At 49.2% G+C, this 15507-nt stretch overlaps 1 protein-coding gene across 2 annotated transcripts in view; it reads left to right on the top strand.

Annotated features, from left to right (window-relative positions):
* Positions 1 to 213: 213 nt before the first annotated feature.
* Positions 214 to 15507, top strand: part of SEMA4B (semaphorin 4B) — a 48380-nt gene continuing 33086 nt past the window's right edge. The window contains exon 1 of one of the 2 annotated variants that reach the window (XM_044933224.1): positions 214 to 380. In XM_044933224.1, the coding sequence (XP_044789159.1) occupies positions 294 to 380 (87 nt within the window). In that variant the 5' untranslated portion in view covers positions 214 to 293. Of the gene's footprint in view, positions 381 to 4779; positions 4963 to 15507 lie in introns of those variants that run through there. The other variant, XM_044933225.1, reaches the window with a different exon arrangement.

Raw genomic sequence — 15507 nt, 5'->3', positions numbered from 1 at the left:
AGGAAAGAACTGCCCATAGGTTACAAAAACACAGATGTATCTCAAGGGCAATATGATGAGTGAGAAGCCAGTCTCAAAGCCAGTCTATAGCACAGGGAACTCTACTCAATAATCTGTTATAATCTATATGTGAAAAGAATCTACGGAGGGTGGATAGGGACTTCTTTGGTAGTCCAGTGGTTAAAAATCCGCCTTCCAATGCAGGGGACGGGGTTTGATCCCTGGTCCAAGAACTAAGGCCCCACATGCCTGGGGCAACTCAGCCCATGTGCCACAACTACTGAGCACCGCGAATGGAGTCCATTATCACAAAACGAAATATCCTGCAAGAAGCAATGAAGACCCCAAGTGCGGAACTAAGACCTGATGCAGCCAAACAAGTAAGTAAATAAGTAAAATATTTTTAAAATAGATAAAAAAGAGTGGATAAAAGTGTATATATCTAACAGATTCACTTTGTTCTACAGCAGAAACTAACACAACATTGTAAATCAACTATTCTCCAATAAAAATTAAAAAAAAAAAAGCTTCCACTTACATAACATTCTCAAAATGACAGAAATATAGGGATGGAGAAGAGATTAGTGGTTGCCAAGTCCAGGGACCTGAGTGGAGGAGCGTGACTATAAAGGGACACCACCAAGAGGTCCCCGTGGAGATGGGACCTTCTGTATCTTGACTGTGGTGACGGTCACACTAATTTATTCATGGGGTCAAAATAGCATAGAATTCTACACACACACACACACACACAACTGCAAGAGAAAACTGAATAATAGTCTGTATTTAACAGTATGATCCCAATGTCAATCTCTTGGTTTTGCTATCGTACTACAGTTTTACAATTCTAGGGCTTCCCAGGTGGTTCAGTGGTAAAGAATCCTCCTGACAATGCAGGAGAACAAAAGACACGGGTTCCATCCCTGGGTTCCCCTGGGTCAGGCAGATCCCTTGGAATAGGAAATGGCAATTGACTCCGATATTCTTGCCTGGGAAATCTCAATGATAGAGGAGCCTGGAGGGCTACAGTCCATGCGGTCATAAAAAGAGTCCGACAGGACTAAGGATTGAGCACATACACACAGTTGTAGAATGTCACCGATGGGGGAAGCTGGATAAAAAGCTCACGGGACACTATGTACTATTTTTTGGTAACTTTCTGTGAGTCTATAATTATTTCAAAATTAAAAAAAAAATTTTTTTTAAGTACACGTATACAATTCTATAGTATATCTTGCAAGAATGCCCACAAACAAAAGCATATATTACACACTTTAAAATGGTAGCCTGTGGGGGGAGGGGTGGGGGGAGGCATGGAAAGATAAAAGGAAATGAACAGCCACATTAATCAAGCTACCCTGTGCCGACCATGGTGATAAGGCTGTGAACTGTGAAGGCGATTAACTCAAGCCTCTCTGCACCTGAGGTCCCACAGCCAGGAAAGGGGGTGGGTGGAGGGGGATCAATAATGTTAAAGATAAGGCCTTTTTAAAGTGCATCAAAGATATTTCCCTTTTTTCCATAAAAAGCTGGAGGAAGGTTGGAGGAGGAAGAGAGACAGGAAAAGGGAGTGGGCAGAAGGGGCAGAAAAGGGAGGAGGGAGAAGGAAGAAAAGACGGTGGAGAGCCAAAGGCGATGCGAGTGATGTGGAGGTGGACAGCATTCTTTCCTGGAGGCTCTGGGCTGGGCTGGACACGGAAAGGTCAGGGTTGCCTCAAGCCCTCTGGAGCTCTGAGGCCCCATGGGGGAGGGGGCCTAGATTCCAGGAGCTCCTCTGAAGAGCCTGGGCTCAGCAGGACACAACGTGCTCCTCCTCGTGCCTGAAACTTGGCAGGGTTGATGTTTTGCATCTCTTCCTGTTCCCTCTCACCCTCAGCAGTGTTTGGAAGGCAGACTTAGTAAAGCCATTGGACTAATTGTTTTAATTAATGAGTTAAGTTTTGGTTGCACTGTGTCTTCCTTGCTCCATGCTGGCCTCCTCTAGTTGCGGTGAATGGGGGCTACTCTTGGTTGTGGTGCACAGGCTTTTCATTGTGGTTGCTTCTCTGGTTGCGCAGCACAGGCTCTAGGGTGGGTGGGCTCAGTCGTTGCAGCTTGTGGGGCTTTAGAGCACTGGTCAGTATTTGTGGGGCCTGGGCTTAGCTGATCCTCAGCAAGTGGAATCTTCCTGGACCAGGGGTCGAACTTGAGTGCCCTGGGTTCTTATTCACTGTACCACCAAGGGAATCTGATTAGACTATTTTTAAAGCCATTTGCACAAATGAAGCCCACCACCTTAAGCTATAAATACAGCTACTACTAATTGGAGAGTATGAGCAGGAAAGAAAAATACAAGGAAAAAAAAAAAGAAATGATTGAGAGGACTTCCCTGGTAGTCCAGTAGATAAGAATCTGCCTTCCAATGCAAGGGACCTGGGTTCGATCCCTGGTCGGGGAACTAGGATCCCACATGCCTCAGAGCAACTAAGCCCCCATGCCAGAGTGCTTCAACTAAGCCCCAACACAGCCAAAAAGTAAATAAATAGTTTTAAAAAGAAAATGATTGTGGAACTCTTACTTATGATAATGAACAGTTAGGAACAATTTCAATGTCCAGTAGTAGAGATTTACTTAAAAATGTGTGCCACATCCCTATGACAGAACGCACTAAAAATGAAGGTATAAGAGAATTTCTAATGTTACAGGAAAACCTCTGTGATATATTTCTGTCCTAGGGGAAATTGGCTCAGATGGTAAAGAACCCGCCTGCAATGCAAGAGATCCAGGTTCAATCCCTGGGTTGGGACAATCTCCTGGAGGAGGGCATGGCGACCCACTCCAGTATTCTTGCCTGGAGAATCCCCATGGACAGAGGAGCCTGGTGGGCTAGAGCCCGAGGAGTCTCCAAGAGTCGGACACAACTGAGCTACCAGCACACACACCTAGGGGAAAATCACAAAAGATTATGCACTGAATAGTACCTTTTCTAAACAATGTAAATGCATAATTCTGTATAGAAAAGAGCCAGGAGGATCGTCACCAACATATTAATACCAGTCCACTTAAGATCTGTGCACTTTGCAGTATGTAGATTGTACCTTCAAAAAAGTGGTAGAAAATATTAACAGTGGTAGTCTCTGGGTAGGATGATATTTTTCATTGTGTTTTTCTGTGTTTCAAATTTTATGGTAGTAAACATGTTTGTGGGCTTCCCTGGTGGCTCAGACAGTAAAGAATCTGCCTGCAATGCAGAAGACCCGGATTCCATCCCTGGGTAGGGAAGATCCCCTGGTGAAGGGAATGGCAACCCACTCTAATATTCTTGCCTGGAGAACTCCATGGAGAAGAGCCTAGCGGGGCTACAGTCCATGGAGTCAAAAAGAGTCAGACATGACTGAACAGCTAATACACACACACACACAAATATTTGTTGATGGACAACAGAATAACCATGTGTGGAAGAGCATTCTGTGGGGAGTCTGGTAGTCCCTTACCCCTATCTATTTTTTTTTGCCCGAACAACAGAACATGTGGGACCTTGCCACCAGAGGGGGAACCCACGTCCCCAGCATTGGAAGTGCAGAAGCCTTGGCCCCCAGGGAAGTCCCAAGCCCCTCTGTCCAGAGGAGAGGCCACAGAAGGCACCTAAGCCTAGCCTGGCCTAGGAAAAAGCTGGCTCTTGGCCTCTGGTTTCACCAGCTCCTTGACTGGCCAGCTCTGGCCAGCTCAGCTACTTACACGCCCAGAACTGGCTGTTTCTGGAACCACCCTGAGACAGCAAAGCTAGGAGGCAAGGGCTGGAGAGGGACGAGCCAAGGTCACTTGATAAATGCTAGATACTATTTATAACTATCTCTCACCCCTCCTGCAGATCTCCTCCTTTCGTTTCACTCCCACAGCCCAGCCCATGGCAGGTTAGGGGACGCGGTGAGCACGCGGTGAGCAGAATTTCTGGGTGGAGAAGTGAGTGGTTTCATGCAGGTGGCTCTGTAGCCTGCTCTCCCTTGCTTCTGACTGTAAACAATGCTACCATTATAAAGAGCTGACCATGTGCCAGGTGTGTGCCTGCATAATTGCGCTTCTCACCGCAACCCTGTGAGGTCCCTTGCTGCTCTCAGGCCTACCTTCCAGATGAAGAACTCAAGGCTCAGAGAGGTTAAGGAATTCCCCCTAGGTAACAGCCAGTTGGGTGATCGGTGGTAGTTGTTGCTTAAGTGGCTAAGTCTGTGTCTGACTCTTTGTGACCCCATGGGCTGCAGCCCTTCAGGCTCCTCTGTCTGTGGGATTTTCCAGGCAAGAATACTGGAGTGGGTTGCCATGCCCTCCTCCAGGGGATCTTCCCCAGCTAGGTATCAAACCTGCATCTCCTGCATTGGCAGGTGGGTTCTTTACAACTGAGCCACCAGGGAACCCGGAGTGGTGGTAGATGTCAGTGATTTGGCTTTACCAAGCCTGTGCAGATAAGGCAACCCAACTCTGTTTCAATAACAGATCTAGGATAACAACTCCCCCCTGTCCTCCGAATTCCAGCTAGTGAGATTGCTGCCTGCAGGGCATAAGTGAGGCCAGGCCGAGGCTCCGAAGATGGAGGTGGTGCTGGGGGGCTATAGGCCCCAAGGCCTAAGGGCAGCCAAGCAGTCTCGGGGAAGTGTCCGACTGGGACTAGCAGTGAGACTTATGTCGCCATCAGTGCCTGGGGGCGGAGGCGGGAGCCCGCTGGACAGCGAGCAAGCCCCGGGGGGCGCCTCCGGACAATTCCATCAACATGGGCAGGGGCGGGGCTTGGCGGCTGCCCTGCATTTCCGGGGACGCGGCGCCAGACTGAGGGTATTTGCAGGGACATCCCGGGTACCCGGGAAGTGAGTGCGTCGGGCGGGGCCTGAAAGCAGGGACGAGTCTGGGAACACCGAGAAGAAGGGCCGCCCCGCCGCGCAGAGGTGACCCTGTAGTGGGCGGTGGTCACGCGCGGGCCGTGACTCTCAGGTAGGCGAAGGGCACAGGGCGGGCGGGAACTGCGGCCCCGGGAGGAGGAGATCGGAAGTGGGGAGGCCACCCCGCGGCAGGCGCCGCCCCGGCCCCCCACTTCCCGCCGGGCCCCTCTCCCAAAGGGCGCCACCTGCACGCTCTGATGGGCACCCGCGCCGCCACTGGGGGAACCTGTTGTCATGGGAACGCGGGAGGCTGGGCCCACGTTCCCGTGGCCATCCTGGGCCTCTGAGCCAAAACTGCAACTGAGAGGCAGTGGTCCTCCTGGAGGCAGATCATTCCGAATTTGAGAAAGGCCTGGGCGCCTCCTCATATGGCCCTGGCTATGGCCCTTGAATCAGGTTCTTTGTCATAGCTTCTACTCTCTGAGTGACAACGTGGATGTAGGGGTTAGGAGGGCAAGGAAGATGGGGTCTTGGAAATTGAGGCTGCCCCAGTGGGCTCTCTGGAACCATCTCGGTCTGGCAAGAGTCAGGGGCCTGGGTCACCTGAGTAAGGTCATCGACCTCTGCTCACATTTCCTCACTAGTAATGTATGTTGTTTGGCTTATGAATTGCAAGTTTCTTATAAGGGTCGAATGCCATAAGGACTGGGAAGTGCACAATTAAGAAATTTTTTTGCCCAGAGATGGTTTAGCCTTTGGTTTAGAAATCTACCCAGTCCCACTCCCTTATTTTCATAGAAGAAACAGAATCCAGAGAAATTAAATTACTTCCCAAGATGATAATGAGTTGGCAAGGTCAGGATTTGAACCCAGTCTCCTGACTTCCAGGCTGTGCGATTCTTTGCACTGGTGCTTATTATTACTAAAGTTCAGGGAAATCTGAGAAGAAGGAGGTGGCAGAGGATGAGATGGGTAGATAGCATCACTGACTCAATGAACATGAATTGGAGCAAACTCTGGGAGATAGTGTAGGACAGGGGAGCCTGGTGTGCTGCAGTCCATGGGGTCTCAAAGAGTCAGACACAGCTTAGCAACTGAACAACAACAGGGAAATCTGAGGTATGTCTCTTTGCAACTGGGGCTCAGACTTTTGGAGACAGGCGGTCTAAAGATGAGGACATTGGCAGCCGGTGAACTGAAGGTGGGGAATGGAGGCTGACACCTTGGGGAAAACAGAGAGTCTCTCTCCCTGGTCCTATACCTTGGAGCTCTTGCTTTAATGTATTATCTGATGGGATTGCCCTAAAAAAAACCAAGGAAACAAGCATTCAGCTTTCCAAAATACTGTCTCTTGTGAAGCCAACAAATCTGTTGAGACTGTGTGAGCAAGAAATCCTTTGGCTGCCCTAAAGCAGGGAAGTGGGACTTCCCACATCAGAGAGGTGCCTTTCCTTTGAAAAGGTTAAGAGGAAGGTGGAAAAAAAGATCCAGGAAGGAACACTTGAATGAATCATTTGGAAATGATTTGAGACAGTCAGCTAGAACAGAAAACTCACTTATTCACTTTAGCAAACATTTACTGAAAATGAAAGTCGCTCAGTCATGTCCAACTCTCTGCAACCCCATGAACTGTCGCCCACCAGACTACTCTGTCCATGGGATTCTCCAGGCAAGAATACTGGAGTGGGTAGTCATTCCAGTAGTAGGTAGACATTACCTTTTCCAGGGCATCTTCCCTACCCAAGGATCGAACATTGTATTGCAGACTGATTCTTTACTGTTTCAGCCACCTGGATGCCTGCTATTTCCAAACTCTTCACTGGGGATGGAGATTAAAAACCTGAGTTAGGCAGGCCTAGTTCCTGCACTCAAGGAGCTTGTAGTAGAAGAGAGGGATGAGATGTGTAAATGAGTATTTCACTACAGAATCACGAGTGCCTTAATGGAAATCTGAGCAGAGTGCAGAGGCAGCTCAGAGGAGCCATTCCAGAAATGGCAGTTGAAAATGGCACGATTCTAGCCTTCGAAGCCTGGCAGCACGTATGGAGCTCTGCCAGACTGGCCCTTTGGTGGAGACAAAGGAATAAGTGAGTGAAAGTGTCTAAAGAAATGTGGACAAGAATGGTTATTCTCTGGGAAGAAGAATTTAAGGAATCTTGATGAACTGGAAGCTCTGTGAAGGCAGAACCATGTCAGTTTCTTCAACTTCAGCGATGCTTAGAAGGCAGCAAGTGCACAAGAAATACTGAATGAGTGAAAGAAGAAGGGAAAAAAGGGGTAGGGAGAGAGGGAGGAAAATACAGTAGCTTATGTTATCAAGAGGGGGATGGTTATAGCTTGAGACAAAACCCTGGTTGAAATTCTCCCGTACGTAGAGCATCTCCACAGGGTTCTGGAGTCCGATCCAGTTTCTGGTCCTAGTACTGACTTGCCACGTATGTAACCTTAGCAAGTCCCTGAACCTCTCTGTGCCCCCATTTCTCAACTATAAAGTGGGAATATCATAATTCCTGTTTCACCTTGTTGTGAGATGTAAGTAAATGATTGGATGTAAAAAAGCTCAGCTCAGTGGCTTGCTTATAGAAAGTACTCAATAAATGTTAGCCTTGTAAACGTCAGTTTTGCTTTAGGTGGGCATGCATGCTTTGTCAAGTCTGACTCTTTGAGACCCCATGGACTATAGCCCACCAGGCTCCTCTGTTCATGGGATTTTTCAGGCAAGAATACTGGAGTGAGTTGCCATTTCCTCCTCCAGGGGATCTTCCCAACCCAGGGATCGAACCCAAGTTTCCTGTGTCTTCTGCATTACAGGCAGATTCTTTACTGGCTGAGCCATTGGGGAAGCCCTTAGGTGGGCATAATTTGCCTGATAATTCATGTCAAGGTATATAATAACTCTTAATTCTGGTATTTCTTTTTACCTAATAAAGACTACTTCTAAAAGTTCCTGTGTCTTCAGACGAAAACACCCCAAAGAAATTATCTTTACTTTTTTTGGATTGGGGAGGGGAGGAGGGCAACAATCTCTTTGAAATCAAATAAAAGCTCTGATTACTGTCATCATTCTTGGGGTTCACATCTCACTGAGGCCGACTCTATTGGTTAAGGGACCCCCTGCTCTGCTCCACTGCTCACAGGCTGTAAGGAAAGAGTGAAGGCAGTGTTCATAGAGGAAGAGCCTGAGAGGAGCAAGGTGGGTCTGCTCCCTTGCAGAGTGGACTGGGTGGATCAGGCCCTGGGTCCAGGCCCCTTAGAGCCCCTCCTTTTTTTTTTTTTTTTTAATATTTTTGTTTATTTATTTGGCTGTGGCGGGTCCTACTTGTGACATGTGGGATCTCCAATCTTAGTGTTGGCATATGTGATCTTTAGTTGTGGCATGTAGGATCTAATTCCCTGACCTGGGATCAAACCTGGGCCCCCTGCATTGGGAGATTAGTAGCCACTGAACCACCAGGCAAGTCCTCCTCTGACTCCTTTGCTAGAGCTGAGCTGCGCCCACTCAGAGCCTTATGGTGTCCTCCAGCCTGGTGCTCAGTACTGGGGTGCTGCCAGGCATCCCAGGAGTCTCAGGCCTGGAGAGCTGCTGTGTAAGATCCCTGTCTGAGCATGGATCTGGGGTGCTACCCACGTACCGGCTTTTTGTGAGCATCTTGTTCTGGTGCCATGGTCTAGGCTGGCAGGTGGGCACACTGTGGCAGTAATACATTCTTCCTTCCATTCTATCAGAGCAGTCTTTAGAGCCACAAGAAATCAATGGAACCCACCCATCCATCCCTACCCAATGGGCTCAGCTGTCTAGGCCCACTCTTCGAAGGCAGTGCTGGAACCAACAGCAAGGCTCTCTTGGAGTAAGAGGCGGAGCCACCAGGTGACCTAAGGTGACAGGGAACCACGGTTGCTTGGAGGGCCCCACCTCTTTGGGATGAGAGAGCCTTGGTCCTCTGATAGGAAGGTTCCTTCTCGGGAGTGATGAAAGGCCTTGGCTAAGTCTGCTGTCCCTCCATGTAGCAATGGCCAGGGGTCTAGGGCTCAGAGTGGGACTTAAAGAGGAAGAACTGGGGACAAATGGAGAGGTAGATTCCTGATTTCTCGAGATCTTGAGACTGGAAGGGTCTCATAAGCTAGACTTGAAACCAGACTGTCCTAGAGGCTTATGCTCCTTGCTTCCCATGCTCACCCGGCCTAGGATGTCTGCCTCATACCTCTGAGTGGCTGCAGGTATGAGGTTTCAGGGGAAAGAGAGTCACCGGACAGTAATTGTGCCCCTTTGGGGTGACAGGTGCCACGCATCAGCCAGGCTCTCCAGGCCCCCTGGAGGACAGACCTGGGGGCCCAGGCAGACAGCCCCTCTGGAACTTGCATCGGGAGCACGGGCGCGATGGTGGCAACCTACCGTGTTCTACCGTGTCGAGTCAGGGACAAGCTGAGCCCGGCTGGTTGCACCACAGCCCTGTGGGGCAGGGGGGTCCCCTCCCAGGGAGTGGCCAGCTCAGGCCCCGACAGGCCCCGGTGGGGGTGGTTGGGGCGGGCAGCGAGCTCTTCACCGCAGCGGGCGCACCCAGGGCCTGGGCTGGGCGGGCCGGTTCCTTCTCCCCGTGAGACTTGCAGCCTCAGCACTGGGTTGGTAGGAGGTGGCCGAACCTGAGCAGAGAGCTCAGAAGAGGGTCCTCTAGCTTGGACATCTTAGGATGGCTGTGGCCAAGTTTAGGTAAATGAGGTGAACCCATAATATAACGAGCACGGCTTTGTTTGCTCGGCTTTCACCACGCACCGGGGCTGCCCGTCGCCTTGTGAGCCCTGTCTCCTCAGCTCTCCTGACAGCCCAGGCAGTAATGTTAGCATTCCCATCTCACAGATGGGGAAGCTGAGGTTCTGAGAGATCCCGTGGCTTGCTACAGTCCCCAAAATAACAGATAGTGCTGAAATTCTACTTCTTATGGAAGAACTGGTGTGCCTCATCCCTGGATTCGAACCACTTCACAGAGCAAGAAACATAAGGGACCAGGACTTCCCTGGTGGCCCAGTGGCTAAGACTCCGTGCTCCCAATGCAGGCGGCCTGGGTTCAATCCCTGGTCGAGGAACTAGATCCCACATGCTGCAACTAAGACCTGGGAGAGCCAAATAAGTAAATAAACATTTTTGAAAAAGAAAGAGACATAAGGGACCAGTGAAGAGGAACACAGTTTGCAGAAGAGAGATGAGGCTCATTTACATTCATTGCTAGACCCTGGTTAAAGTTGCTGGTGAGACTTGAAGGTGGTGGCCGTGCTGGCCCCGTGAGTGCCCTCCACTGCAGAAGGTACTGCCCCAGGGACACTCCCAGCCCCCGGCATCTGGAAGTCATTGGCGGATTTAAAAGCACACATAGGGTGTGCCAGCTGGTGTCGCTTTCTCATCAAAATGTATTGATGCTGCAGCCCAGCCCCTGGGGAGGAAACAGCAGCATTGTGCCCAGCTGGCAGGGAGGGGAGCTGCAGCTGCAGGTTGGCATGAGAGGAGGGCTCAGGGCGACGAGGGGATGGTGGCAGGGGGCCAAGGCCCAGGGAGCTGGGCTACCGCCAGTGCGTGTCTGCGAGGCCTTGCTGGGCAGCCTGCCAGCCAGAACCCAGAGATGGGAGGAGCTTGAGTGCTACTCCAGGACGGGGCGGGCGAGACCTTGGGTTCAAGCTCCACTGGGCTTGGCAAGAGGCCCCTCCTCCACGGCCGGGAAACAAAGCAAAGCCATGACTCCCAGAGTAGGACTGTGTGAGAGCCAGGATCCCCTGGGTGGAAATGAGAGCCGGCAGGTCGGGCTGGGGGCAGGCTGGCAGGAGCCATCCGTGCCCCAGGTCAGGGCTGGCCTATGCCTGGGCGGAGGCTGTACCTATAGATGGTTAATGAGTACTGACGGCTCAAGAGGCTGACTGTGGTCTGGATGGACCATTGCACGGCCAGCACTAGCCCTGAGCCCACACTGCCTTATTCCTTTGTAACTGAGCAGGTTACAGGGGCCTTATATTTTTAGCCACACTTTGCTTTATTTTCTCTTGTGTGTGTGCATGCCAGGTCCCTTCAGTTGTGTCCGACCTTTTGCAGCTCCATGGACTGTAGCCTGCCAGGTTCCTCTGTCCATGGGATTCTCCAGGCAAGAATACTGGAGTGGGTTGCCATGCCCTCCTCCAGGGGATCTTTCTCACCCAGGGATCAAATCCATGTCTCTTGTGTTTCCTGCATTGGCAGGTGGGTTCTTTACCACTAGCACCACCTAGAAAGCCTCATTTTCTCTTGTAGCCTTTCCTATTTCTCTTCACCTTCTCCCCCTGATATGTGCATGCTAAGTCGCTTCAGTCTTGTCCAGCTTTTTGCGACCCCACGGACTGTAGCCCGCTGAGCTCCTCTGTCCCTGGGATTCTCCAGGCAAGAATACTGGAGTGGGTTGCCATTTCATATTCCAGGGATTTTCCCAACACAGGGATATAACCTGCACCTCTTATGTTTCCTGCTTTGGCAGGTGGGTTCTTTACCACCTAGAAAACCTGGAAAAGCTCCCCTCCCACGCCCACTCCCGACTCCGGCCCATAGCTAGTCTCATTTTCTTCTTTCACCTGATCCTGCAGGTGAGGTGTTTTATTATTATTATTATTATTATATTTTTACCTTTTGGTCTCCTTGCTTACCCCCACCCCCACCCCACAATAATAGGTATAAGGTAGAAATTTACATACAAGAAAATGCATAGATCTTCAGTGTACAGATCAAAAAATTTTAATCTGTTTATACTTGGGAAACCAACATCCTAATTAAGATACAAAATACTCTTGTCATCCCTAAAGTTTCCTTGGCTGCCTTCAGACATGTGGCCCCATTTTGTCTGGCCTCTTTGCATGTATTCCTGTGCATATTTTGGGCTTTCCCGGTGGCTGAGCTGGAAAAGAATCTGCCTGCAATGCGGGAGGCCTGGGTTCCGTCCCTGTGCACATTTTACCTCTCCTTCTCGCATTTTTATCCATCTTATGTGTGTGCTTGTGTGTACAGGAGAGAGAGACCCTCAGACAGAGGATGGATGGGGAATGAGTTGTGTGAGTGTGGACAGAGAAAGGAAGCCAGACTTGACTGCATCTTGCTGGCCGGGGGCACAGAGGAACCGTTGGTTTTCGCTTTGTCTCTTTCTATACTCCTTCCAAGTGGCGCCCTGAGCTCTTTATAAACACCGGTGTTCTGGCTGAGAAAGACTTGCCTACATCCAAGGGTGGCAAAGGGGAACAGGAGACACGGTGTTGGCCTGGGAACCGCTCTTCAGCCCACAGGAAGTCAGCTCAAATGAGGTTTTCTCTGTCAGTCATCCTCCTGTTTTTTTTGTTTTTTTTTTTCACCCTGGGGAGAACAAATTAGCATGCCAGAGGGAGACAGGGGAGCTCACAAGGCCCAAGGCCGAGTGCTGGGGCATGAGTTAGAGGGCTCCTCTCCAGGCCAGCAGGTGGGGCCCACATTTTGTCTGCCCTGTGGAGGTCCTACTGGAGTGCCATGTGAGGCAGTGGGGGTTCGAGAGGCAAGACCCGTCACTGTCTTCAAGGGGCTTGCACCAAGTTGGCAGAAGACACCCTTGTAGTGTTTGAGTGGGATATAATTAACTACCAAGTGAGGCTACATCAGCCCCTGCCTCCTCTCAGAGAGGAGCACCCATGTGTTGCCAAGACACTCGGGCAAACCAGCCTGGGTGCTGCTTGAGGGGAGACCTGATGTGGAGATTCTGGCACTCAACAAATTCTAATCAAACAGATGCCACTCATCAGGCCCTGTTCTAGGTAACAGCAGTAAGCAGAAGATAGAAGGAAACGCTATAGTTAGTTGTAGTCATTCAGTAGCTAAGTGGTGTCAGACTTTGACCCCATGGACTGCAGCACACCGGGTTCCTCTGTCCTCCACTATCTCCTAGAGTTTGCTCAAATTCATGTCCATTAAGTCAGTGATGCCATGTAACCATCTCATCCTCTGCCACCCACTTCAGGGTCTTTTCCAATAAGTCAGTGCTATAGCTATAGCTAGGACCTTGATTTCAATAAGATTTCTTATAATTTTTTCATATTATTGTTATTGTTGTTACTATTATTTTTTTGGCCACGCTATGTGGCTTGTTGGATCTTAGTTCCCTGACCAGGGATTGGACCCAGCAAGACTGCGGAGTCCTAACCACTGGACTGCCAGGGAAGGCCCTCATATGATTCTTATGGATAATATGAAGAAATGTGGGTGAATGGTGCAGTAAGGAAGACACCATAGCTAACACATGATTCAGCCTACAAAGGATGTCGATCAGTTTCAACCTGGATGGAGGTCTCCAGTAGGCTCTGTTTTTGGAAATGCCTCCCTCAATTTCCCCCTAAAATTTATAAAACACGATATTAAAAACACCCATAACTTTCTATATTAACCAGTTGTCAAAACTCCGCCACAGTAGCACTCACACTCTTTCTCATACACAAATGCACACTCACAACCCACTTGTTTTGGCTTAATCGTATGAAAGTAAGTTGTAGACATCATGACACTTGATGTCGACAGACCTCAGCAGGCGTCTCCAAAGAACAATGACATTCTCCTAAGAACACAGTACCATTATTGTACCTAAGAAAATGAACAATAATGCCATGCTGCTGCTGCTGCTGCTAAGTCACTTCAGTCGTGTCCGACTCTGTACGACCCCATAGACGGCAGCCCACCAGGCTCCTCCATCCCTGGGATTCTCCAGGCAAGAACACTGGAGTGGGTTGCTATTTCCTTCTCCAGTGCATGAAAGTGGAAAGTGAAAGTGAAGTTGCTCAGTCGTGTCCAACTTTTAGCGACCCCATGGACTGCAGCCTACCAGGCTCCTCCGTCCATGGGATTTTCCAGGCAAGAGTACTGGCGTGGGGTGCCATCGCCTTCTCCAAATAATGCCATAATATCATCTAATACAGAGTGCACGTGTATTAGCAATTTCTCAATTGCTCTGTGGCTTTGTTATTTTCCCCTTCAGGATTTCAATCAAGGTTCACATATTGCATGTCTTTTTAATTTTCTATCCTAAAACAGTTCTCTTGTCCTTTTTGTCTTTTCATCAGTTTCACCTTTTTGAAGAGTCCAAGCTCTTTGTCTTGTAGAAGCTGAATGTTTCCTATTGCGTCCTCACTATTAGATCTGGGTTACATACTTTTGATACAATTGTTGATGAGGTGTGTATTTTTTATTGACTCATATCAGGAGGTGAATGATATCAGGTAGTCCCACTACCAATGATGTTACTTTTGGCCACTTGATTAATATGGTAGCCACTGGGGGCAAAAAAGATAGTGGCCACCAGTGCTCCTTAGAGAAACATTTTCCCACTGGTCATCAGTAAGTCATCTGTGGGTCAGACTTTGAGACTGTTTCCTTTTAGGGTTTTTTTTGGCTGTACCACGCAGCGTGTAGGATTTTAGTTCCCCAGCCAAGGATGGAACCCACGCTTCCTACAGTGGAAGGTTTGAATCTCAGCCACTGGACAACCAGAGAAATCTCAGAGATCTTGTTAACGTAGTTTCCTAACAATCTTCCACCCAAAGGTTTAACATCCATTAGTTATCCTTCAGTTCAGTTCAGTCACTCAGTCGTGTCTGACTCTTTGCGACCCCATGAATCGCAGCACGCCAGGCCTCCCCGTCCATCACCAACTCCCGGAATTCACCCAGACTCACGTCCATCGAGTCAGTGATGCCATCCAGCCATCTCATCCTCTGTTGTCCTCTTCTCCTCCTGCCCCCAATCCCTCCAGCATCAGAGTCTTTTCCAATGAGTCAACTCTTCACATGAGGTGGCCAAAGTACTGGAGTTTCAGCTTTAGCATCAGTCCTGCCAAAGAAATCCCAGGGCTGATCTCCTTCAGAGTGGACTGGTTGGATCTCCTTGCAGTCCAAGGGACTCTCAAGAGTCTTCTCTAACACCACAGTTCAAAAGCATCAATTCTTCGGTGCTCAGCCTTCTTCACAGTCCAACTCTCACATCCATACATGACCACTGGAAAAACCATAGCCTTGACTAGACAGACCTTTGTTGGCAAAGTAATGTCTCTGCTTTTGAATATGCTATCTAGGTTGGTTATAACTTTCCTTCCAAGGAGTAAGCATCTTTTAATTTCATGGCTGCAGTCACCATCTGTAGTGATTTTGGAGCCCCAAAAATAAAGTCTGACACTGTTTCCACTGTTTCTCCATCTATTTCCCATGAAGTGATGGGACTGGATGCCATGATCTTCGTTTTCTGAACGTTGAGCTTTAAGCCAACTTTTTCACTCTCCACTTTCACTTTCATCAAGAGGCTTTTGAGTTCCTCTTCACTTTCTGCCATAAGGGTGGTGTCATCTGCATATCTGAGGTTATTGATATTTCTCCTGGCAATCTTGATTCCAGCTTGTGCTTCTTCCAGTCCAGCGTTTCTCATGATGTACTCTGCATATAAGTTAAATAAACAGGGTGACAATATACAGCCTTGACGTACTCCTTTTCCTATTTGGAACCAGTCTGTTGTTCCATGTCCAGTTCTAACTGTTGCTTCCTGACCTGCATACAGATTTCTCAAGAGGCAGGTCAGGTGGTCTGGTATTCCCATCTCTTTCAGAATTTTCCACAGTTTGTTGTGATCCACACAGTCAAAGGCTTTGGC

The sequence above is a fragment of the Bubalus bubalis genome, chromosome 20, assembly GCF_019923935.1.
Source record: "Bubalus bubalis isolate 160015118507 breed Murrah chromosome 20, NDDB_SH_1, whole genome shotgun sequence".
In the NCBI taxonomy this organism is placed as follows: Eukaryota; Metazoa; Chordata; class Mammalia; order Artiodactyla; family Bovidae; genus Bubalus; species Bubalus bubalis.
Note: the sequence above shows the minus strand (reverse complement) of the source record. Positions and strands in the feature narration are given on the sequence as shown.